At 46.7% G+C, this 26,500-nt stretch overlaps 2 protein-coding genes across 5 annotated transcripts in view; one reads left to right on the plus strand and one right to left on the minus strand.

The window, feature by feature from the left end:
• Positions 1 to 26,500, minus strand: part of LOC135920875 (retinol dehydrogenase 12-like) — a 361,370-nt gene that overhangs the window by 279,202 nt on the left and 55,668 nt on the right. The window contains exon 1 of one of the 2 annotated variants that reach the window (XM_065455124.2): positions 8,022 to 8,159. The exons of the other annotated variant lie outside the window; for it this stretch is intronic. The gene's annotated coding sequence lies outside the window, so the exon portion shown is untranslated. Of the gene's footprint in view, positions 1 to 8,021; positions 8,160 to 26,500 lie in introns of those variants that run through there. 2 annotated transcript variants of the gene reach the window in all.
• Positions 14,841 to 26,500, plus strand: part of LOC135920876 (retinol dehydrogenase 12-like) — a 74,752-nt gene continuing 63,092 nt past the window's right edge. The window contains exons 1-3 of one of the 3 annotated variants that reach the window (XM_065455137.2): positions 14,841 to 15,157; positions 17,673 to 17,965; positions 20,090 to 20,329. In XM_065455137.2, coding sequence (XP_065311209.1) covers positions 17,767 to 17,965; positions 20,090 to 20,329 — 439 coding nt within the window. In that variant the 5' untranslated portion in view covers positions 14,841 to 15,157; positions 17,673 to 17,766. The remainder of the gene's footprint in view (positions 15,158 to 17,672; positions 17,966 to 20,089; positions 20,330 to 26,500) is intronic. The other 2 variants (XM_065455134.2, XM_065455135.2) reach the window with 2 other exon arrangements.

Consider the following 26,500-nt stretch of genomic DNA (forward strand, 5'->3'; position numbering starts at 1 on the left):
AAATACAGTTCCACCCTTTGGGTGATATATTTGCCAGACAACAATAATCTTCATCTGTCTTGCCCGCATTTCCTTTCTTAAAAACGCTGCGCTTGCTACATTCGTGTCGGGAATGCTCTGGCACGCCGTTCGCGACTTGGAAGCACCGGGCTCGCAGGAATAAAGAAAGGAAATTAGGTCAAGACACATGGCGATTATTGGTCGAGGAAATATACAGCCCAAAGACTCCAACTGTATTTATAGTATGGGGAACCAGCACTGGACAGGCGGCGCGTCGAAAAGAGTGTGTTGCACGCCGCCCTGGCGACGAAACGCGGCATATTCCAGCCTCCCGACCAGACGAGACACACGTGCGCGACCGTATTACAGTTCGTACGTTTCCGTTTTCGCGCCGCTTCAAGTGGACAGTTTTCGTACAAAACCTAGCGCCATCAAGTGAAGAAATGACGAAAGAAGCTTTTTAAGCTTTATATAGTTTTTATAGTGTGTCGCGGCGAGCGTATGTGTTTAACGGTTGCGCTAGCTGCCTCGCAAATCTAGCAGCTACGGCTCCGGTCGTGCTGCGCTATGGTTTCGGAACTATTAGTTGGCCTGGAGACATTCCATATTTCTCTGGCTAGACATAAAAAATTCTAATGTTACTTCGCCACAGCAGTCAATGGAGAAGAAAGCTTTATCGCATCAGCTGACTCGCGCAAGCAAAGGTTTGAGTGCTCCGCTGCTGGATCCGTAACAACGCTGGCTACGTTTAGCATTAATTACATAAATTTAGCGGATGCATCTCAGCGCCGAGTCCTCATCCGCAGGCGCATCTTTAAAAACACATAGGCAGCTTAGTCGCGCGTGCGCCGGCAGTACGCGCACACAACTCGTATTACAAGGCAGCTTCCCTCCCACATAATTCTTGGCAATGAACGGATAATATTTACCTTTCGTATCTTTCGCTTGGTGCGGTGGCGTTGGAAGGGGCATGGCGGCGGTATTACGAAGGAAAAATGGTTGGTACATATGCCGGATGGTGCATGCTATTGCTCCTTTGTTTCCGACGAAATGCCGACTGCAGATTCTGCTGTTTGGTAGTGTCTGCCACGGCTGACCGTCTTCACTATCGAATAAACCAAGCACACACACGAAATTTGATTTAGAAACCAGCCCAACACCGCTTGACCGGGCGACAAGACGGAAACTTACTCCGCTCGCCTGACTGCTTGGATTCAACGCCGCCTCTATTCTTGTTCGTAGGGTTTAGATGGAAAGACGCAGAAGGATACATCCTCCCTAATCCCGACGCAGTTGTGGCACTTGTATACGCAACAGTATCGTCGGCGTCCTTTTGTTTTCCTTCGACTTTCAGGGCACGCAACGCCACTACCAGTAGCAATTTTCGTCCACGGGAGCGGCTGCATCGTGCACGTTCTGACCGCCAGGGCGGCGCTGCAGGCGTCGTGAAAACTCCAGCGCTGGTTCCCCATAGGGTGCCTCGATACCGCTACAGTGTTCTAGAAGGGTGTAATGCTACGCTTCTCCGTGGCAGGCGGCGCTGAAATCGAGGCACCCCACTGCCACCGAAACGGCGGAGTTGCCGAGGCCGGATTTAGGTGCATCAGAGATCAAAACCAGCGACTCTAACAACGGCGCAATGAGGGGTGGGCAGGGGGGCATTTCGCACACGCACACACGCACAGTTGTGCTGCCGGCTCAGCCAGCTAAAACATAGCGTTCGAGAATTTTTTCTGCTAGGTGAGATCCACCTCTCGAGCGTGGATTAAGGCGCCACTTATAGCCCAGACAAAGCCAAGTCGCAGATTTTCAGTAGCCGAAATATAGCCACATAGCCAACTCGCCCAAGACTATGCCAAAAAAAAAAATTTTCTGCCGCCCAATTTTGCTCTATACAGCCAAACCTGGCAACACTGCTCTTGCGTGGGCCGCGATGGATGCATGGATGCATGGATCGATGCTATGAGCGTCCCCTTTGGAACGGGCCGGTGGGTTGCGTCACCGAGCCCGTGTTATTATATTGCTTAATATTGTACCTATCTTAAGAAAGAAAAAAAGAAAAAAAAAACAACCACGATCAATTCCCATAACCACCCCTTCTAAACCCATATTGTAAACTTTGTTTCTGCGCGCCTCCGTTTGTAGTTTCTTTACTTTTCTTCCACCAGTGTTCCGATCGCCTCTTACTAATCTCTATCGTCGACATGTTTGCTTTCCCCCTGCCCTCGCTGAACCCACGGGTTCCAAGGAGGCCAGAAATGCCTAAATCGACCGCTGGGCAGATATCTTCACATTCTAATAAAACATGCTCCATTGTTTCCCTACCTTTACCGCAACAAGCACATGCGTCTTCTTATATCTCGCTTTATAGGTGCGTGTTATGAGGCATCCCGATCTCGCTTCGGAAAGTAATGAGCTTCCCTTTGAGTTATCATAAATCGTTTCTTTCCTGATTTCGTTTTTTCTTCTTAAGTAGTTACACATGGCAGGTTTCTTTTCCGTTGCCGCCACCCATGAGATTATTTCAGCCTCTCTGACTTTCCGCTTGATGTTCTTTGTTGCTGTGTTGCCCATCTTACAGGCCGCACGCTTTCTGGTAAGCTTCCTAGTTGTCTTCCTCCACTGTGAATCAATGTTTTTCCTGTACAGATACCTCAACAGTCTTCCAGCCCATCTTAAAACTTATTGTGCGCAAACAAACAGGGACGAAGAATAGAAGAAACACAAGTCCTTCTGTTTCTTCTATTCTTCAAGCATTTCAAGCAAACAAAGGCATTTCCAAATGTAAGTCCTGGAACCATTACACCTTTCCACATACCCCGGAGCACCTCGTACCTATTGTATTTCAATAGCGCACTGTGCTTTATTACGGCTGCATTTCTCTTCCCCTTTATTGTTATTGATTTTTCCTGTGTTTCCATATACCCATTGCCTTTGTTTCTCCATATATCAAGATATTTATATTACCCAAGGTAATTTCTGGCCCTGTATTGCCACTGTCTGTTCACTGTTTTCATTGAATACCATAGCATCTGATTTTCTAACGCTAAATTTCAAACCTAAACTCTCGCATTCCGGTCCACAGATATTACCCAGACGTTGCAAATCACTTTGCTTGTTAGCTAACAACACAATGTCGTACACATAAAATAAACCTGTAAGCTCCTGCTCTACTTCTGTACCCACCTGTTTGTATGAAAGATTAAACCCGATGTTACTTCCTTCTAGCGCCCTCTCCATTCTTACTTACCATGTACATCATGAACAGCAGTGGGGATAAAGGGCACCCCTGCCTCAGTCCCTTGCTGATAACTTTCTCCTCGCTGCTCAACTCTTCTCATTTAACGCAAACAGTATTTTCTAAGTAAATATCTCTCAAAAGCTCTAGACAATCGTCGTCTAAGCCTTCCCCTTCCAGAATATCCCACAATATGCCGCGGTGTTGCTCCCGTAACGTCTAAAAAGGCCACATATAACGGTCTGATTTCTACTCTTGATATTTCAATACACTGAGTAAGAACAAATAAGTTGTCATCCACACGCCTACGTATTCTGAAGCCATTCTAAAGTTCTCCCAAAATGCCATTATTATCTGCCCATGCTTGCAACTTTAATTTGATTGCCTGCATTGCTAAAACGTATGTTTCATTTCTTTTCATTTCTTAGGAGAGCGAGAGCAGACGGGGATAGCCGATATTCTACTTCACATTAATAAAAAGAAATGGAACTGAGCAGGTCATGTAATGCATAGGTTAGAAAACCGGTGAACCATTAGGGTTACAGAATGGGTGCCACGAGAAGGGAAGCGCAGTCGAGGACGGCAGAACAGTAGGTGGGGTGATGAAATTCAGAAATTCGCAGGCGGTAGTTGGAATCAGTTAGCGCATGACAGGGGTAATAGGAGATCGCAGGGAGAGGGCTTCGTCCTGCAGTGGACATAAAATATGGTGTTTGTGATGCCTATAACATTGCTTTTCGCGTTTCGTGCGTGGTCAGAGCCGCGCATCGGCCGGGGTATGAGGGGCTTTTGTTATCAATGTGATCAGTCGGCCTTCAAAGATGGACAATAACCCCCGTATTCTTAAACACGCCTTCACTTGAAGCTCCTCCTCGACTCAGCCAAGTCGAGGCGACGAGGCTTCCTTCACTCAAGGCTCCGTTGCGTTTCATGAACACTACTTCACCTTTCCTCCGCATGCAAGGAACGCCTTGAAAATGCGCCCTCGACTCAAGTAAAGTGTATCGACCGAGAAAAGCGTCTGATATCGAGACTATTCTTCAATGTGGCTAATAAAAGTCCCAATATTTAAGACAAATATGTGTTTCAGTTCATTCGTCTTCCTAATCAAACAACTACACGGCGCAATGCACAACTTTAGCTCGGCAACGCTGCCACTGTGGGCGTTAGACTGAAAGAGCAAGCGGGAGCTGTGTTTGAGGTCTGGCAACAATCGCATCCCAACAGCTGAGAGCATGGCGCATGGCTGAGGACCAAGGTAATTTGCGCCGGCTTTTGTCCGCTGCTCTTTGTTTCCTATTGTTTCATTGGTGACTGACGCAGCGGTTGTTAATCGCCGTTATGATGGGTGATTTCGTCCTTGTGCGTATGGTGACCGAGCCTGAATGGCTTCTGAGGCCACAGATGGAACGGACGATGGGCAGCTTTTTTTACCTTCAAGACCGAGTGGTGTTGTGAGTTTGCTGAAAGCAACAACAGGACAGAAAATAAGGATGAGTGAGCCATTTTTTCATGGAAGCACAGTATGTCAATGCGGTTTTCTTGAGGTTGCCGCTGCGCTGTCGATAAGCCGTTTCCGATGTACACAAGCATGATTGACTCCAGTTGCTCATGCTGCGGGCATTAATTAGTACCTGAAACATATTCCAGGCAGCATAAGCTTGTGCAAAACATATATTTTTTTTTTGCTAATGGGAACTTGTGGAAGATTCGGCACGACAATGTGTTGGTTTCGCTTTTTTAAACGAAAATGTAGAAGGTACGGATCGGCGCCTGCATCCAACGATCATTCCAGTATCGCGTATGAAATCTTTCGGTAGAGGAGAAGCAGTTATAGTATACATGTGGCAGAATGCGTATATGGTTGAGTGCGTAGCTCCAGCAGGTAGAAAAAAAAAAAAACAAGCGTCTTTTGAGTCCTGTACTTTGTTTTAAAAGCCGCGGTGGTCAGTCGGCTTGCTCAACTTGTAGCACATATGGTCAACGAACCAGCACTGGTGCCTGCATTTCCTGTGCTTCCTCACTGCACATATACGCTACGCAATGTTTAATCTTCCGAAAATTCGCTTGTCAATACTTCATCACCGCCATTTGTTTTTTCGTCTTAACTTCTTCAGTGTGCTATGTGGTAGCAGCTGATGCACGTTCCATAAACTGTGCTTTCAAGTTCACGCAATGCCGACATATTTTTAGTTGTGCTACGTCATTTCATTTCCGTTGCTTAGGTATACTGAATTTACTTAGCGCGCGAGCGCCCTGTCTACATAAATGTTTTGGCATTCTGGTGCAGGATGTGGGCCTTGGAAGGACCAGCTGATGAAAAAATCAACGACTGTGCTGCACACTAAGGCTTCTGGCAGACCTGAAAGCATCGATAGATATGGTGCCTGCCTGTTGGAATTGCACAAGCTCGCTTCCCTCAAAGAAGCTAGGTGCTGAAAAAGTACTTGACTAACGTACCCGGTAATTAGTTTGTGCTTATTTTCATAAACTTTGTAAAAATATTCATGTTACATGTCCCCACATTCACAATATGCCGAAATGGACAATGTGTTATTTAGAACCACAAACATGGAACAGCCATGTCATAATGAAATCCAATTAATTTTTTAATTTTTGTTTTAAACAGCATGAATATGGTGGGCGAAGTCATCAGTTGCCCGTGGTGCGTTGCAGCTGCGACAGGATCTTTTTGCTGCCCACAATTTGTGAAGCAATACTTTCGTAGCATTAGTAGCCAGCACTTCAGCATTTTGTGGCATGCTGAAGCTACTTTAGCATTAGCAAGTGTAGATTAAAAATATGCCATAGTTTTGATGGTTGATCTCAGCTTTCTGAAATAACGGTAGTAATGCGCTCTATACTGTATTTTTCAGCATTGTCATTGTGACAGTCTGCATCACCATTTGGCCTATTTTGGTATCCCACAAGACACGCTGTTACCCTGGATGTTGTACCTCGGTCAATTGCTGATGTTCTGCAAGCCCCATTGAAGCCAAAAGTCATCCGCATCCAATGGAAGAAACTCATTGTTCGGGTCGTCATAATTTATCTTAAGCTGAAACTAGAAGCAGGGTAGAAACAGCATATATTCTACAAGAATTTACCACTGCATGCCGTCGGGTGGCTACACCCGACAGGCTACTGTCTTGAACAGAGATGGTGTTTTATTCTAGAATATATTTGTCAGCAGTACTACTCCTTCTGTTTATATCCTTGGAAACAAACAAGCGAAGACACCAAGGACAACATAGGAGAAATTACTTGTACTTAATAATTGAATAAAAGAAATGACAAATTAACGGCAATGAAAGTGGATCAGAAAACAACTTGCCATAGGCGTGCGATGCTCTAACCAATTGAGCTACCACGGCACCGTTTTCCATCCACTTTCTTGTGTATTTATATTTTACTACCAGAACGAACTACTACTACTACTACTACTACAAGAACTAGATCTTTCCCCACCTGCGGCAAGTTGTTTTTCATTCACTTTCATTGCTATTAATTTATAATTTCTTTCATTCAATTAGTAAGTACAAGTAATCTTCCCTATGTTGTATTTGGTGACTGCTTGTTGGCTTCTCGTGATATGATTATTAAAAATTGCGCCCCTCGGTTAACCCCTTTCTTAATTCTCCTTCATTACTGCTTCTGTTTGTAGGATAAGAGTTCACGCTGTATTGCATACTATCAAAGAACAAAAAGACAAGAATAATTTTAATTTATTGTTTTAGAAAAAAATTGGCACTTCAATTGACCAGAAATTATTAAGGGGTACATACTGTCTTAATATATATGACTGAAGAAAGGACATCTGGATAAAAAATACAATGACTTCAGCTACAACGTGTCTATGAAGGTAAATTCATGCAGTCAAACTGCTTTTAGCGGTGGTGTTTGAGCTGGTAGGATATCAGAAAGTGATAGATGTCTTAAGCAGAATATTTCGACGGCTATTATAGTGCAGCAGGACATTAACTGGACCTCTCCTCCACTTGCGCACCAATGCATACGCAGCACACACAGCACAGTGGGAAAGGCAGTTGCTCTTCGTGCGTTTGTTGGCAACCTGGTTCCTGCATACGAGAAGGGGCTGGTAATAAACATACAATGACGTTAAAAAAGGTCCATGAAAACTAGCTTAGGTACTGTATTCGTTGTCCTTAGTTTACATTTCGTAATAATACATTCGTTTAAGAATTTTTTGTTCTGAGCGCGATATTTTTACATTAATTAGCTCATACTGTTTTTATTTATTTTTATTTGCAAAAAACATTTTTCAGCTGGTCCCGACATACAGCGATCTAACACTTAAATAATTAACCCTATAGAGAGCTGGGATGTTCGCAAGAAAGGTGTACGAGATATATCTGCTATCACTTGCTAGCACTGTCTGTGTTAGGAGCTGTCACTACACTGCTACACCTTTATTTATTTTAATAAAAAAAATAGTGTGATGTACAACAACTCCGCTCTGTTGTATTGTTATTCTGTCTCTTTTATTCGAATAAAACATTACATTAACCTGTGTATACGTGCAGGCATAATTCTGAATGCCATTTCATGGTCGGTGACTTCCTCGTTGAGCTCGGATCTTCATAGGGATGACGAGCTAATTAAACTGGAGGGTTTGAAGCAAGGATTACTAATTATTGCTTATGACTTTAAATTGCACCAACTGCACATGGTCAGCGCGAAATTGCAGTCCATTTCTTATTTTCCTTAGCGCAACTAGCCGCATCACATTAAAGAAAATTGCAAAAAATTAAAGTGAACTCACCTGCTCGTTTACAGAGATGCTCGCTTTGCTGCGGTGTGCTTCGCCGTCCTTGGATTAGCGTAGGCAGTGATGATCTGCCCCAGGTCAAACAGCGCCGACGGGGCGACTTACGGCGCTCGCGCAAGCAACACACACACACGCAATACGCGCACTAATAACGGGAATCTTCGTAGTCGTTTTCTTTTTACAAGTTCGAAGTCCGCCGCAGTTATGTATCGCGCCGTGCTTGAACTGATGCGGCTTTCTACGGTGAGTCGCGAGAAACACGTGAATGCACTGACGCCGATAGTAGGTTCGGAGCGCTGGCACGAAGAATACCCGTGTGCAGGTCATCAGTTGTCTCATGCACGGAGTAAGACGACAGCCACTGCACAAGCTCGCAGTCTTCTTGACAGGATGACCGATCTGTGTCGGCGCCGCAGTGAAACGATTTCGTTGCCGATGCGCTCCAGACGACGGCACCAGTTCCTGAAACGAAGCCCTTGAAAATGCGCAGCATGGTTAACCCAAGAAAAGCTGCGGAGGCAACTGGCGTCCATCGGAAAAAGCTGACGAGGCGAGCGACAGATCGCAAGGCAGCCATGTTTACGCACTAACTTCACTCGAGGAGCGATTCAAGGTAGCTGCGAGGCTACCTTGAGATTCTCGAGTAAAACGCTCGAGCTTTCCTTCACTCAAGGCGCGTTTCAAGTGGAGGGCGATTTGTGAAATGAAAAACCGCCCTCAAGGAGCATTTCGAGTGGAGGGTCAAGCCGAGGTGCGTTTGTGAATACGGGGGTAAATGTGATGTAGAAATGAGAGGAAGGAATAGCTGCGATGCCGCGGAACCAGCTGTTGGGGCTCCTTCCGTACCATTATGATGTTGATGCGCCGTCTCTGCGGGTACGGCCGCTCGATAAAAACGCACACCGGTGCGTTTTCGTGAAGCGGCCGTGCTTCAGGTTTGTGACAGGCAATGGAGTTGCTTTAGGTTAGCTTATCTGAGGGTGCTGCTTTATCATGCGGGCGATAACGCAGTCATGGTGTTTTTGCATATTTCGCGATGTTTCTCTGCCAGTCGGGAAAAAAATTGTCCGCAATTAGTACATCGCTGAAAACACCGCAGTTAGATGTCATTTGGCGGTGCCTACAAATGCCTCATTGACCCTTTGAAAATTAGGACAGTACTTCTCGAGTTTGATAATCAGCTGCAATCACCGAATTAAATCTCAATAACGAAAAATTTACTCACGGCTACTCCACTATACTGGAAACAATATGCACTAGGTTTTCTTCGAGTAACGCAACTGCTCTTTTTTTTAATCTTGGTACATGATAGTTGAGGCACCTTGTATAATTCACTCAGCAAACGAAACTTGGCCCGAAATCAGAATTCACTTGAAATCAGAATCAATAGCAGTCATGCACAGCAGCGCTTATACTCGGACTCACAGAAAAAGAAAGAGAGACAGAGAGAAGGCGCAGTTTCGCCCGAAAGGCGAAGGCGAAGTTATAGCCAAGTATACGACAGTCAGACGAAGGAAGATTACACCGTGCAGAAACGCTAGATTCTTGGTGGTGCGAGAGGTTCAGATTGTGAGGTCTTGTAAATTCTCACATGATGCCGTCACATCAGCGAACAATTCTTCGAAAAACTGTGCCCCCCTCCCCTCTCCGGAAAAGTGAAAACTTTGCACCTATGTCTCAGCCATCATGCACCAAGATTTAAAAGCATGGAAACACCACTTAGCTAGACAGAAGCAATGTAATGTTGCTTGCCGTGGCTTGGAGATACTCAGATTATTTTTTGGTCATATTGTCAGAAATATTGGTCTTAATTAAATAATCAAAATTCTCCAATATAATATTTAGATGAAAAGTGGCATTAAGAAAACTGTAGAGCAACATGGAAAACTCCCACTCCAGCTTTCTGCTCCTCAATACGTGCTACATAAAAGCGTTTTGAGGAGCGTCAGAGAAGCCCGCGAGTAAATCATATATTTAATGTTAATTACACAGTGAATTCTTCGGTGCTTTCCACGGTTTACGTGCTGAAATACTTAGGCATACATATATCCGCGAATTTAAGCTGGTCGAACCATGTTAACAAAAATATGCCAAACTGCGGAAAACAAGCTTTGGTTCTTACGACGGAAACTGCAGTTAGCCTCACAGCCAGTAAAACTAACAGCTTATTTAACGTGCGTTCGACCCACGTTAGAATATTCCAGCATAATCTGGGACCCTTATCAGTCGGGACCCTTATCTGGGACCCTTATCAAAGAGTTCAACGTCGAGCAGCAAGGTTTATTCTATCGCGTTAAGGGCCGTTTATAGTCCGACGTAATGCACGCGCGCGCGCGCGCGCGCGCATGCTACGTCACGTTGGCGAAAACGACACCTCTATAGTCGGGCGCACCGGCGCAGCTAACGTAACCGGCGGCTTCCAACGCGCCCCGACGGGCCTGGTGCCGATTTGGCTCGGGAGCCATTCGCGCGTCGAAGTCGGCGGAACTCTCGCACCACAATGCATTGCGCGCACGGAGGAAGGAAACTAAGGAGAGGCCCTACCCCCTCCGCGCGCTAGGAGAAAAGTGTGACGGAAATGACGTAGTAGGTTCTCATTTTTTTGCTGCTTTCTTATTTTTTTTGCTGTATGGCCACGCCTTTTGGGCCACAATGGCGGCGTTGTTCGAGCGCTCACACGTGTTGCTCTGGTAGGTTTCGTGCCGTGGCAAAGGCGCTGTGTGGGCGGGTTCGCGTTAGTCACCGTGTCTTGTTGCGCTTTGTTACCTCCACCGTGCTCTGCCGGATGTTGCGCGAGCGCGAGCGCTCCACGCGCGAAACCACGCGCAGCGCGGCGTGGTTTCGCGAAAGATGTAAACAAGAGAGGAGGGTGGCACAAAAGGCGGAGCATCGCCATGAGCAACGCCAACTTCCGGCTTCACTTTTGCTTCACGAAGAGTGACGTCAGGGCCTCTCCTTAGTTTCCTTCCTCCGTGATTGCGCGCGAAGAAGAAGGCGCCAACACAACTCCGCAGACGGCTTTTGCGGACGGCGCGCGACTTGGCGAACCTTCTGCGCATGCTCCGAAGATATCAGCATACGGCGCGCGCGTTGAAGTATAGAGGGGGTGGCATCTCGGCTGGCGCAGCGCAACCGATGTAGCGTGACTGACCGCGAACGACGCTCGCCCGCGCGCCGATAACGTCGGACTATAAACGGGCCTTAAGTCTCGCACAGATTCAGTCTCCGAAATGCTCGGTTTGCTGAACTTGCTACGCTCGCTGAACGCAGGCGCACAGCTAGGTTAAAGTTCTTTTTTCTTCCCACTAAAAACACATTTTAACATCAATAGCGAACAGTATTTGATAGTACGACAAAGTAGAACACTACGGAAAAGCAAATATAATACTTCTCAAATACCTCAGATACACATTAAAGCTTGCGCATTTTCCTTCTTCCCAAAAAACCATTAAAGAATGGAATGAATTACCGGTCTTGACGCGAGAAAGCATCAGTGCGGAAGAATTTGAGAAAAACTTAAAGCAACATTGAAAGACGCACGCACGTATGATTACTTTTTTTTGAAAGAGGGGGGGGGGTGTATAACCTCGTTTATGCACACTGCATTTATAGTCATATTGATCGCAGTATCTGTAGAATATTTCGCTTATGTATCTTCCTTGTTCGCTTATGTTCGCCCATTAAAACACTATTCATGTACTGCCTTCATGTTCTGTGCTAATTGCCGAAATATTGTTATTGACATGCTTTAATTTTGTGCTATATGTATTATTGTAATACCATGTATTGTATTAATTGTTCAAGTGCTGTTTTGACCCACCCTGTAACGGCCGACAGGCCAAAAGTATGAGCAAATAAGAAAAAATAAACGAGAAAAACTGCCGCGTGACTGGCCGCTGGAGGCACTTTGCTTTTATTCGCGACTTCGTTCATGCTTGGAAAAACACTTTTATGTAGCACATACTGAGCAACAGAAAGCTGTATCAGGAGGTTCTCATGTTGCTCTACAATCTTCTCATTGACACTTTTGATATCATTAAAAATATTCGATGAGTTGATTAAATTATTAAGACTAATTACGTAATTAGGCGGAATGCAAAATGATCTCAGTATCTCCAAGCGACGGTAAACAACATTACCTTGGTTCTGTCGAGCTACGCGGAATATACACATTTTTTATCATGATAGCTGGGACCCCCTGTATAGACAGACCCCACAGTTGCCGCTTCCAGCTGAGTGGCGCTGATGCAATCGCAATCTTCGCCTGGAACGGCGAACGCCATGCGCGAAGGCGAGCTTTCCGGTTCGGGTGCTCGTGTCTGAATGCATGTGAAAGGAGAATTCGTTTTTCTCGGCAACCACTGCACTAAATTTGACGAGGTTTGTTGCACTTGAAAGGACTACTTAAAATCTAGTGAATGTTTTTTTTTGGAATTATTTATTTCGGCGATCGTTTGCTTATTAAAAGTTGGCAAAAATCGCTAATGTTCAGAAAACGATATCAAGTTTACAACTCTGTCTTACAGCAATGAAAAAGGATATCACAATTCTATGCATTGCATCTAACAGTACATCTCAAGCGGACAAAGTTGATATATTACATCTGAATCTCAAACAATTTAGTAATATGGAAATACATCATGGATACATGAATATAAATACATACATGTATATAAATCGCCATGTCGAATTTATTCGCTTTCAATGACCTGATGGATGCCGTTTACAGAACCGCGATGGCTCTTGTTGAGACGGAGCTATTAATTTGTAAACTTCGTGCTCCTATCTTTCTCACACTATTGAAGGTTTGAAAAATATTTACCAAAATTCAGGCCCTAAATAGAAATTCCGCTTCTAACGGTCACCAGAATTCACCTTTCTCTAACGAATCCGACAAATTTCAATAAAATCGGTACAGGGGTTAACTCATAAAAGCGTTTCTGCGTTTTACATCTGTTTGAACAGGCCGCGTCAGAGTCGGACCCGAGCTCCGAGCGAAGCTTTCGCGGGCGCTGCTGCCGCCGGGGCCCTGCTCGCTCCTGGGTTTCTTGCGACGCCACCAGATGACGCTCGCCTCCGCGCATCCCTCCCGGCGTAACAAATACCGAGAAATGTGTGGCAGCACGCGCAAGAGGAAATCACATGCGCAAGTGGGCGTTGGGTGCACGACATTAGCAAAAGAGGCGGACCCAAAAACATTCTGGACCGATATAAGAGCTCGGAGCGCCAACTAGAGATTTTCACACGGCTGCAAGGAATGAAGACATCTACGAAGCATACGATGCGCTGCGGTACATCAGGGGCGCTATACGGAATGACTTCGACACGAAGGAAAGCGTTGTTCGTACTCAAATAGATAGAGCAACAACAGACAAGCCAGGGAGATGAAAATGAAGCATAGAAAACTTTTATTGGATAAAAGCAGAAGAAAGCGTCTCTAATAATTGGCAGTAGAACCCGATGAGATGCAATACAGCTAATTAAAATAAATGCGGGCAGTTTGCACTAGTGGACCAAGGCTGGCTCACAGCGGCGCTGGTTCCGGCTTTTGCTAAGAAGTATCGCGAGGTTGTACATGGCTCGGATAGGTTGGTACTATGTGTTGGCAGATTTTAGAGATTTCAGTAACTCAGAAGACACCTTTCTCGATAGCATTTCTAGATATTAAAGGAGCCTATGACAACGTAGACAGGAAATCGTTATGGGATATTGTTAAAAACAAAGGCATTCAGGACGATTTCGTGGAGGTGCTGACGGAGATATACAGAGACAACCAGGGACGTAGCCGGGGGGGGGGGGGGGGAAGAGGTTATGCATCTTCAGCCTCGCCCGAAATTTTTTCGTGCTGTCATGCACCGCCGATCAAAACAAACTCCGTCGCCGGAAATCATTCCAGATTTTGTCTAGAATGTCTTTTTCATGCTCGAAAAGACAGTCTACGGAGCGCATGGATTTCAATTAGGACACTTTATGGGTATAAAGTTCTCATAAACTTTTCGTGCGAAACGTGCATTGACATTTCCAATGTCGCGCTTTAGATTTTAAATTCCGGAGCTTTGTGGGTTTAATGTTCTCATAAACATTTGACGCCGAAAGTGCATTGACTTTTCTTAAGTCGTTTATCGGACCATACAACGAGACAATCCAAATCAACACTCTATTAGACAAGATGACAAAGCACGCATCGAGGTCCGATGAGATGAAGCGTTGTGGTGGTTCACTTGTGCCGTCATGTCAGAGAAAAGAATATCAACATTTTTTTTTACCTGCGCCAAAACATCCATGTCAAGACACTAATGCCAGAAAAGGTAACTACGCTCTTCTTTATTTTTCTACTAGCGAGAGTCTAGCGAAAGTCCACTGATTCCTGGAATGAGGAAGCCGCCCACCTGAAGGCGAGGAGAGATCCTTTTTCTCTCTATCGCTATAGTTCACAAATAAATATTTATCGCTCTCTCTCTCTCCATGGGATCGAGTTCTAAGTTAGTGTCTTTGTCTTTCTTTTTTCCCGCGATAGTCTTCGTGCAAAATACCCCCCCTTTATACGACTATCTTGGCGCGCTCCCTTTATTGTTTACGCCCTTGACGTAAACCGCGGGAAAGCCACTTCCGTCACCTACTCTTCGCATCCTGGAGAGGTGGGGGGGGAGTTGGTGAATAAGTTTATTACGCCGGCAATTCTCCACTGCGCGTTAGCAGCGTGTGGTATGGCGGGGAACAATGCTTGTTTTTGGTGACGTCACGTGATTGCACGACCGTGAGGAACCGGTCCACCGCGTTGATTCTGCCGCGGCGAGCGACACATAGCGCTGCGGGACCCGCTATAGTGCTACTCTTTCGCACGGCGGCTTCCTTTCCCGTCATGGTCACCTTTTTGTGGACTTTCGGGGCGAGAATCAAAAGAAGAATAAATGCGAGGGTTAGTTTCGTCCCATAAAGCGCGAGTGACGCGGGCTGTCTGCGCTCCCGCGCGGAGCTTTTTTACGTGGAAGCAGATTCTAGAACTGTCACAATGACGGCACGATTCTGACGTCATTCGAGTGTACGGCGGGTTCGGTCCAAGCGCCGCAGTGCGAGGCCTGCTCAACCTGTAGTAAAAGAGGGCGAGAGCACAACGCCAGCGGGTCGGGGTGAGTATTCGGCGTCGCTTCTTTTACGCTTCTTTCGGCCTTTGATTCGTACAAAGCTGGCCGCTGCGCACGCATGATTCCGCGATTAGCTCCGAATTTCAATCGATATGGTATTCGTGCTCTTTCTGGGATTGTTCACATTGGCCACTAGCTTTTTTCTTTTTTCATTCATGTGATGCGTGCGAGGTAGTCATCAGAGAAGCTCGCTCACGGTCACAGGCACGCTTGCATAGCATATTTATGCCTGGCCCGTCTATGATGCGATCGCTTTACGATAGGAAAACAGCATTATAAAGCGGAGTACACTCTACTACTAGCGACATTTATGCCATTTTCAGGTGACAAAGTCAGCATAATATAAAAGATCACTTTGTATGAACTTCGTAAGTTGCGAAAGGCGGTCGACCTGTAGAGGTTGCAGTCACCCATTAATATATTGCGCAATCAACGCATAGCCGGAAGAGACGTTAGTACCTTAGCACATATATCTACATGAATTGCGCGGCTAATATGATTATCCTAATTAAAGCTTTAGCATACTGGTCTAGAAAAGTGTCAGGCAAGGTATACAATATCTCCTCTATATATCCTTCACTACATGCTGGCAGAAGGTATTTCAAATGTCGGATAAGGAAGTGCGAGATGTCAGCATTAGTGCGGAATATCGCACCAATCTGCGGTCTGCATATGATACATTGTCCTGTCAGCAGCGCAGGCGGGGACTTAATCTTGTGACTGTTTCCACTATTAATGAAAAGAAATCGAATGTTATGCTCAAAAGCCAGCTGTCCAGGAAAGTTGTGTCCGTTACTGGCAATCAGCATCTGCAATCAAGGAAGAGGCACCCGCCGTGGTTGCTCAGTGGCTATGGTGTTGGGCTGCTGAGCACGAGGTCGCGGGATCGAATCCCGGCCACGGCGGCCGCATTTCAATGGGGGCGAAATGCGAAAACACCCGTGTGCTTAGATTTAGGTGCACGTTAAAGAACCCCAGGTGGTCTAAATTTCCGGAGTCCTCCACTACGGCGTGCCTCATAATGAGAAAGTGGTTTTGGCACGTAAAACCCCAAATATTAATATTATTAAGGAAGAGGTATGTTTATAAAGGCCACATTAGACCAAGGAGACGAGAAGGAAATGTGCAGACTAATAGAACTGAGTTGAAGCTCACACAGAAGTCCCTCGCAAGTTATCCTTGAGAAGGAAAGTGTATACAAGGGTGTTTGTCCTGCGCAAGTGCATATTTTGTTAGCGCAGGCTCAATGCCCTTATAAGTTTCGGTGCTGTATAGTACCGAAACATGCAGGGTAATCAGTAAATCTGTCAAAATCGGGCTATGGAATAACCGTTGAGAGGAATTCACTGCGCTACATGACAGCGAACGCGGGAAGCTGTTACTCAGTTCGTGACTTGGAGGAATCAGGTTGTGACACAATGCACCCGCTTCATGCTTTCTCCTAAAAAAAAAAGAATATCTTCAATTCCTCGTTCTTTGTATATTCAAGCTCAAGAAATCAAAACTAACAGTAGCACCAACTTTTTAGTTCTTGTCATTGACTCCAAGCTAAAATTATGCGACCATGCGTTGCCGCTTATTAATAAAATCGCACCAGGACTTCGCGCACTCATTCGCGCTCGAGCTTTTTTTGAAATGAGAACATTTATCATTTTATATTATGCATTTATTCACAGTCATACCAGTTATTGTATTGAATCACTCATGGGGCAGCACCTATAATATCCATCTATCACCTCTCCTAACCCTTCAGAAACAGGCTATTCGCATTATTTCTTTTCCCCCTCGACAATCGCACTCACTCCCGTTCTTTATTAACATTGGCGTATTGCCTTTATCGCTATCTTGTAACTATAATTTTGGTCTATTAGTTTTGTAAGACTTTCATCGCTATCTCTACTTCGATATAATTCCATGATACATATTGGTTAACGCTAACTGCACCCGTTTTTTCTGTTGAGGGCAATCTTCTTTTGCCTAAGGTGCACACTAACTATGGAAAACAAACTGTTCCTTTTTCTGCTATATCACTATGGAACTCCCTCACTACCGACCTAAAACAATGTAACTCCCTTCCCATCTTTAAACGTCTATTAAAGGACTGCCTATCTGAATAAAAATATGACCACTAATTAACTTGACATAGTATTTGATCGTATGCGCCAACTTATTTAAATTTATCCTGAAGACGTGTTGTATCAAGGTATTGCTTTTTTAATATTTTGTGTCGGTTTTGTTTTGCATTTCCTGTAGTCCTTTTGTTTTGGTAACTTGCTTTTATTATATGATTATGCATGCCATCAGTGTACTTATCTCGTCTTGCATCCGCTTATTAATGTTTTACGTATGCATTGTTAGTTTCGCTTTATTTCTCGATATACAATTCATCGTAAGGGGTATCGCCTGCAGTTTTTACTGTGGGACCCCTTCCTGTATAAACTTTTCTTGTACTAATTTACTTATCAGTGAAATTGAATTGAATAATGGATGCTACACTCAGAATATGTGCCAAGCAGATAACACGCAGCGCTAGCGATTCGGGGAGAGTGGAGCTGCAGTTCGCTGGAAGAGGCCGGTGACGAAGAGGCCGGGCGATGGGAGCTCCCGCCGAGCGAGGGACCGGCGCGCCGCACCAGAAGGTGTTCGGCCTGGTGTGGCGCACGGTGCGCGAGGCGCTGTTCCTGCTCGAAGTGGGCACGCTGTGCGTGCTCGCTCTGTTCGTGCGCAAAGGCGTGTGCCGCTCCGAGGCGAGCATGCAGGGCAAGACGGTCATCGTCACGGGCGCCAACGCAGGTGAGACCATGGCAGACTGCGCGCAGAGCGAGACCAAAAGAACGACGGAGACAAGCGCACGTCGTTCTTTTGGTCCATGTCTATCTGTACGAGCGGCAACTGATGTTTGCAAGAGATTTGGAATCGGTGGAAGAAGATTTATCCGCTAAAGGTTTTGGGCACGCATAGCTCTTGTATGTGGACGCCGAGTGTGCTTTTGTTTTTGTTTTTTCGTCAATGTAGCACAGCAGGTGAAAGTTTGGTTACCATGAGACTAGTCAAAATTTTCGATATTTCATGGGTGCTGCTTTGCAGCCTCGAATACTAACAATCGCAGTGGTCGAACTGAGCCACGTGCACTGTACAGTGGTCGATTTGAGGCTGCGTATATGTAAGCTGCGAGAAAACCTTTCTCGCGGCATCCATTATTGTCTTCCGGCAAGCGCACCTCCCACATTTCATATGAACTCACTTGTATGGTTCAATTGCATGTCACGCAAGCATTATACCTGCAAGGTTCCAGGCCACCAACATACCTGAGACACCTCCATGGACATTTCCGAGACCACTAATGAGGCTTCAGATAACCGGAGTTATGAAGAAATTCCACGTTTTTTCCAGTGGCTTGAAACAACTCACCCTGTCCCATATATATATATACATTATACAGTAGGATTCTACAAGTATATACCGATGGTTCGGTCACATAATCTGCCACAACTTGCAATTACTCGACGATTTCAATTAGACCACAAATCGACATCTACGGCTGCGGAACTTGCGGGAATATGGGAGGCTGTCCGTTTTACAAGAACGGAGACACCTCATAAATGGTCGGTGTTCTGCGATGCCAAATCACCGCTACAGGCACTAAAATGCTTTTTAAAGAAAGGGCCACATTACCTGCTTGTGCTGGAAATTGCCCAACTTCATCACCGTCCCGAGTTAGGTGGCCACGTGATCACTTTTCAATGGGTGCCCAGTCATTGTGGTGTGATTGGCAATGAACTCGCTGACAGTGAGGCAAGATCGGCCTTCGCTTCCTCTGAGGAAGTACGGATTGCATACTCACGTTCTGACAACTCTGTGATCAAGGCACTAATGCAGGACCTTACAAAGGCATACAGAGCCCACGGCGACAGCATCCGCGGACGCCCATCTATTATCGACCCAGACGGTAAATTCGGTTTGCCCCCGAAGGTTACGCGGGGCAAAACGTCATTGCTGCACAGGATTTGGCTGCTTTCACCCGTCGCTACGCGCACATCATCGCCCAGTCGAACATGCCTGATTGCGAACACCGCCAGACGCCTGAAGCGCTGGAACACTGTGCCATTGCCCAGCATATATGCCGACGCGAATGACGTTGCAATGTTCCCTAGCCAGCGTTGGCAGGCAACCACTGTCGGAGGACGCTATCCTCGGCCCATGGCCTGACACTTGCAACTTCAATGCGGGCAACTAAAGCGCTGTTGAAGTTTCTGCAGGACACCAAGCTAGACCAGCGGCTGTAGTAGGGCAACTGTCTCATATACATGAGCACTCACCACTTCTCTTATCAGCATCACCCATCTCAGTACTTTCACTCCACTTCCCTCTTCCCTAGTGCAGGGTCGCAGACCACAGCGCACTAGCACAGGTCGACCTCTCTGCACTTCCTGTCAATAAATTCGATTCTGTTCACTTGTATGGACAAGTGTCGCGGCGTTTCGAGTTGTCGCTCACTTGCTACCAGGTCCCGTGACACGGTCTCGACCCGGTGAGCTGGGTCTTCGCCGCAGAAATCAGGAAACGACGACGAAGGCGGGCATCGTGATGATATACAAAAGTAGAAAAGGATGTGCGCTTGTGCCTGTGTCATATATATTTCATGTCGACATTGTCGAATAAACCATTGAATGTAGCGCTTGTCCTGCGTATGACCTTCTTTATGTGACGTGCCTCTTGTTTGCGCTTTGAAATGTTTGTCATATATGTTTAGCGTCACTGGTGGCTACTACGAGTCTATCGCTATGTTTCCAGGAGAAAGAATACGGCAGGTGTACCAGGCGAAAATATTCGCTACCACTTCTGAAAGGGTAATCTTGCATAGACAGCCTCTTCTACTTCTTGTATATTGTGTGAACCTTCTTCTCGCAACAACAGGCATCGGCAAGGCCACAGCTACGGACCTGGCAAAGAGGAAGGCGCGCGTCATCCTCGCTTGCCGAAACATGGAGCGGGCCAAACGCGCCGCGCAGGAGATTTTCGACGCCACGGGGCAGGTGGCCGTGGTGAAGCAGCTCGACCTCGCGTCATTCAAGTCCGTGAACGACTTCTGCGACGATATACTCAAGACGGAGTCGCGTCTCGACGTGCTCATCAACAATGCTGGCATCGTTACGGGTATGTGACACGCCTTTTTATTATCCGCGTCACAAAAGCTTCTATTTTACTGCACAAAAAATCATGTGCAAAATCAGGGACACAGTATGTGTCTCTAACATTTGATTATGCATCTCGCCAGGGAAATAGCCTATAGTCGCTGCGATGGAAATGTCACAATAAAGGTTGTGGTTGTTTGTACTGTATGGGCTCATTAGGACGACTTCTATTGTATTCGTTTTTTATAACCGTACTATAAGTTAGGCACTTTTACGGAAAAGAGCTAAAATTCTGAGGCAGTCGGCACTATACTACGGGTGATTAAAGATTTGATCAATAGGCGATATTGAAAACGCATGGTGCTCTCGCAAGACTGGTAGCGAGCGTCCGCCATATTTCCTATGGCGTAGCTGCGAGGCGGCTGCATGTTGATAAGCTGGTCGATTCTCACCTCGTAACTATTCAAGCCTCCAAAATGCAACAATTGCATTTAGCTCCTTGTGATTACCGGACAACGAACAAGCTTCAATTACAGGTTAGGAACAAGTCGCTATATGACCTTGTCAGGTCTTGAATGTACGGCCGGCCGCCAGTAATAAAAACCATGCTGCTTTGAAACTGAAGCCTCCTCCGAGCGCCCCCCCGCCCCTTTTTTTCTTCGTAGTGGCGTAGGCTTTGAACACGAGCCCTGTAATATTACTTTTCCGCTCTCGAATTTCCCCGTGATGATTCTAAAAAAGCTCTAGTTCAATTAAGTGATACGATGCACAAAATCCATTGCATCCGGCAAAAACCTCATGGAATATGTGTCACGGAACTAGCGCTATTCGTCGGAACTGCCAATAAACCTCCATGCACGCAACTAATAAAGGATGCGAAAGTTTCATTTGAGTGGTACCCTGGTTCTGATGAAATCACGCCGTCCTCCAAAAATACTAGAATATTTTGGAGGAGTGTTATTTATTTATTTATTTATTTATTTATTTATTTATTTATTTATTTATTGCGATAGCAGTTATATTGTTACAGGGAGAAAATATATCTATTTACAATATATACAGTCAGAAGGTTGTAGCTCAGTAGCCAGGGTAACACCATCTACCGATCGTCGAGATACTTCAACCTACTCTTCACCTCACAACGTCTTTTCGCCCACAGCGGCACAAACTCGTACGTGACATTAACCCCCGGCGGCAGAAGCATCGTCTCGATGCTTCCTAGGGCGTTGAATCAGTGGTCGAGTTATAGGGCTTTAATCTCGAAAAGTGCATGATATCAGTTCTTGGTGTGGTAGAAGACGTCGAAGTCACAGATAATATCTCATATGTGAGGCTGGTGACTTGGCGAAGAGCTCAATATCGCCCGACGTATCACGGCAGCAGTTTTTCGCAAAGGTCGACGCGACGGGAGGGTAACTAAAGCCAGACATGTGACCCAGGGCTGAAATGAACGTCCCGGCGATGACTGTCGTAACGGTGTTTTTGGATAGTCTGAGGCGCCAGGTGACGGTCACGGGCAATGCGACGTGCTGTGGCCGCGAGAACAATGGCGTCGTGAGCATAGAACGTGGTAGTGTTGGCATCGGAAGGGAGCAGCGAGTCAAGAGGTAGGAATTTGTCACGGCCATATAGTAGATGGAACGGAGAATAACCAGTAACATGACGTCGTGACACAACGAATTGTATGCAAACATCACGAAGGGCAAGGTGCAGTCCCAATCACGGTGATCATCAGACGCGTACATCGAGAGCATGTCCGTGAGTGCACGGTTGAGACGCTCGATAAGTCCGCTTGTCTGTGGGTGGTAAGCTGACGTGGGGCACTATGATGGAGGATCACTTCATGAAGTAGAAAATCAGCCACATCAGTTGCGCAGCTAGAAGTGAGGGCCCGCGTTATGGCATAACGCGTGGTCTGTCGCAACGGCCACCCACTTGTTGCCCAAGGATGAAGTTGGAAATGGGCCAAGCAGGTCCAGGCCGACGCGGTAAAATGGCTCACTGGAGATACCTATACGCCGAAGGTGCCCAACGGGAGTCAGTGGAGGCTTCTTGCGACGTTGGCAAAGTTCGCAGGCAGCGACGTAGCATCGGACAGAGCGACGTAGCCTGGGCCAGGAAAATCGCCTGCGCACACCGTCGTGTGTACGGGAGACACCCAAATGACCAGCAATACACACGTGATGTAAATGCGAGAGAATGGTCGAGCTCAGGTGCTGGGGAACGATGAGAAGCAGTTCAGCATCGTGTTAATTCTTATTGCACCGGTATAAGGTCCCGTCCTGGAGAAAAAAAACAAACGGGGGGAAACGTCCTGTTGCTCCGAGGTAAGGTGTTCGATGATGGATCGTGAATATGGGTCACGACGCTGCTCGTCGGCGATGCGTGAGAAGTCGGAGATCGACAAAACGCAGGTATCTGTATCGGTGCCATCGGAAGGGCCGACAGGATAGCGGGAGAGGCAGTCAGCGTCCTTATGTAGCCGCCCAGATTTGTAGGACACATAAAAGGTGTATCCTTGCAGGCGTAAAGCCCAGCGGCCAAGACAGCCTGCTGGGTCTCTGAGTGAGGATAGACAACATAAGGCATGATGATCTGTCACGACGGTGAAATACCGACCGAACAGGTGAGGGCGGAACTTTGCAATGGACGAAACAAGGGCCAAGCATTCACGTTCTGTAATGGAGTAGTTGCGCTCTGGTGCTGAAAGAAGGCGGTTAGCATACGCGATCAGGCGATTGGTGTCCCGCTGTCGTTGGGACAAGATAACGCCAGTGCCATGGCCAGTGGCATCAGTGCGAACTTCTGTGTAGGCATGTGGATCAAAATGACCCAACATGGGTGGATTGATAAGGCGACTGATAAGTGACTAAAATGCTGCAGCCTGGTCGGGTCCCCAACGAAAAGTGGTGTCCTTTTTGAGGAGGTCTGGAGAGTACGAGCCATTTCGGCAAAGTTCTGAATAAATCGCCGAAAATACCAGCACAGCCCTAGGAAACTTCGGACATCGGTAGAAGAACGTGGAAGTGAAAACTCACCAACGGCACGAAATTTATCAGGATCAGGCTGGACGCCAGCAGCGTCAACCAAATGACTAAGTATTCGTATTTGGCTTTGGCCGAAATGGCCTTTTGAAGAATGGAGTTATAGGCCAGTTCGTCTAAAAACAGCAAGGATAGCTGAAAGTCGGTGGAGGTGGCTCTCAAAGGTCGGTGAAAAAACAATGACGTCATCAAGGTAGCAGCAGCATGTGCTGCATTTGAATCCGTGCAGAAGAGGGTCAATTATGCGCTCGAAAGTAGCAGGGGCATTACACAGTCCGAACGGCATCACTTTGAATTGGTAGAGACCATCTGGGGTAACGAAAGCGGTCTTTTCGCGATCTCGTTATCTACTGCGATTTGCGAGTAGCCAGAGCGCAATTCAATCGACGAAAAATAACTGGCACCATGTAAGCAATCCAGCGCGTCATCAATACGCGAAAGCGGGTACGCGTACTTTTCGTTAGTCTTATTGAGGTGGCGGTAATCGATACGAAATCTCCAGATATCGTCCTTCTTTTTAAGCAAAACGACAGGTGACGCCCGCGGATTGCAGGAAGGCTCGATTATATCTTTGGAGAGCATTTTGTCCACCTTCGTTTGGATCACCCGGCGTTCAGCCGCAGACACACGGTAGGGCCGCCGGTGTATAGGAGGAGCGTCACCAGTGTGGATTGGATGGGTGACGGCACGGGTTCGAACTAGCGGGCGGTTGCCAAAATCAAAGTTCTTTCTTTCTTTCTTTCCTTCTTTCTTTCTTTCTTTCTTTCTTTCTTTCTTTCTTTCTTTCTTTCTTTCTTTCTTTCTTTCTTTCTTTCTTTATTTATTTATTTATTTATTACCTCTTTTATTCAAGACATTCCTTACAAGAATGCCTCGGAGGACGCGACAAAAGGCACTAAACATGCCTGACTGGGCATTGCCACCCTTGGCAGCTGCGGTCACACAAGCACATAAATTAATAACAAAAAGTATAGAATAGAGAAGCGGCAAATTGAAACACGGTAAAACTTAGGCATCAATAACTGTGATTTCTTTCTTTTTCTTACATCAATAACATAAGTACAAATACAATAACATACATGATGCAGGTATGACGAAGCAGCAGTCGCCCGGGTACAGAAAATACGTCGGACTTTCACAACGAAAAGCAAAGACTCACAGAGTAAGCGGGAACCAACTAGGATCAGTCCGGCAAGATTTTTGGTCTGTATCAAGAAAAAAATTTCAGAGCATTTTTCTGAAAGTCTGCACCGAGGTAGCTCCAACGAGTGCTTCAGCTATTTCCGGATATTCGTTAAGAAGGTCTGGTATCGCCATATTTTGTACGGGAACGTCACCTGGGTATTAAATTCTTTCGTAGGCAGTACGGGCCAGGTTTCACTTGATATTTGGTTCGGAAAAGTGTTGTTTGGTGCTGATGCAAAATTATTAGGGCCAGTTTATATTCATACAATTTATGAATACGCAGTGATTTATATGACTTAAAAATGGCCGTAGTGTCTTCCAAAAGTTCTAAATTTCAGATTGCACGCTGCGCTCGCTTTTCCAAGGAAAAAAGACAGTCAAGGTTGGTCTTAGTCGTTGTTGACCATACGAAGCACAGTACCATATCCGGGAATGAATAAGCGCGTCGTATATCTGCCTTTTCACCGCAGACGGGATATAATATCTTGTTTCATAGGACATTAGAATGCGGCGAAGGGCGTCGGCGTAAGTAGGTCGCAAATCATTAGCCATCATTGGTGTAAACTTGTCGTTGGGTGAAGTAAGAGGCGCAGAAGCTGCAGCAGTGTCGAATCGTGGTTCGGGCGTAAGAGCAGTTACTCCACAGTCTTTCAAAGGGGGCGGGACAGCGAGACATACGCCCTCAAGGAGCTCTTGCAGACACGAACCAAAGTTCAGAAGAGGAATCCACGCTTGATTGTTGATGAGATTTACAATTCATCTTGGTAGTGCTATTTGGCGGGCCAGGAGGACGTCGCAACGTGGAGACACCACGTAAGGACCATCTCGAAGTGGGGGAGGAGGCGACATGAGTACGTAAATCGCAGCGTCAGGTTGCAGTCGAACAAATTTAGTAGAACGAAGGTGGGACTTGTGGTCGTCGGTCGGGTCGGCAAAGTAATGGGGCAGCTCAAGGCGAAGGGTGCCAGCTGCACAGTCAATAAGTGCTGAATGGGCCGTAGGAAAGTCTATTCCCAGAATCACTTCGTGGGGACACTCGGCCAGTACAGTGAACAGGGCTAACACTGGACGGCCGGCAATGGTAACAAGGGCGGTGCACATTCCCATCACGGCTGCTGTACTGCCATTAGCTACTCGGACGGCAGGCGACTCGGCAGGTGTCAGGACTTTACGGAGACGGCTACGAAGATCTGATCGCATAACCTACACCTGAGCTCCAGTATCGATGAGGGCTTGAACGGGTACATCATCAACAAATATTTCGACAAGGTTCGGTCGAGCAGCAGGGGTCAGCAGAGGTTTTGCAGTCCGAGTCGTCAATGCAGCCGCAGCTCCGGGGGCTGCATTGCTTAGTTTCCCGAGAAGCGGCCCGCGTAGGACGGGGATGAAGGACGACGAGGTGTGGGCGAACGGGACTGACGGCATTGCGCCGAGGGCGAGCGGCTAGTGGTGTTTCCCCGAGGTGGAAGGCCGGCATGATATGGTTCAGAGAAGGACGACAGAGGCCGAGGGTTACGGTCGAAGCGGAGATCAATATATAGTCGAGGCGAGGGGTACCAGAGGCTACTACGGCAGTGGCGGGAGGTGTGGCTGACCCGGGAGCAAGCAAAGCTAATTGGCCTGTCATCCGGTACTCGCCACTCAGAGGAGTTCCGATATCGATTCGGGAACGACTGACTTTCGAGGTGCAGCAGAGGTAATGACAGGTGAGGTATGGATGGGAGACGTGGGCGGATGGCAGACTGGATGCCCATGTTTGCAATTTCCTGGCGGACAATAGTAGCTTGAATGAGCGAGATGGTCATGTTGCCATGCTTATGGGGGCAGTGAGAACTTGGAGCCATAGCTTCAAGTTTGCGACGGATGACCTGTCTGAAGCTTCGCGTTGTAGGCGGATGTGACGCCGGAGGGTCGTTGCAGGAGGAAGTGGCAGCCGTATTCGGAAGTCGGTCGAAGCGTTGTAC

This window comes from Dermacentor albipictus, chromosome 1, assembly GCF_038994185.2.
Source record: "Dermacentor albipictus isolate Rhodes 1998 colony chromosome 1, USDA_Dalb.pri_finalv2, whole genome shotgun sequence".
Classification (NCBI taxonomy): Eukaryota; Metazoa; Arthropoda; class Arachnida; order Ixodida; family Ixodidae; genus Dermacentor; species Dermacentor albipictus.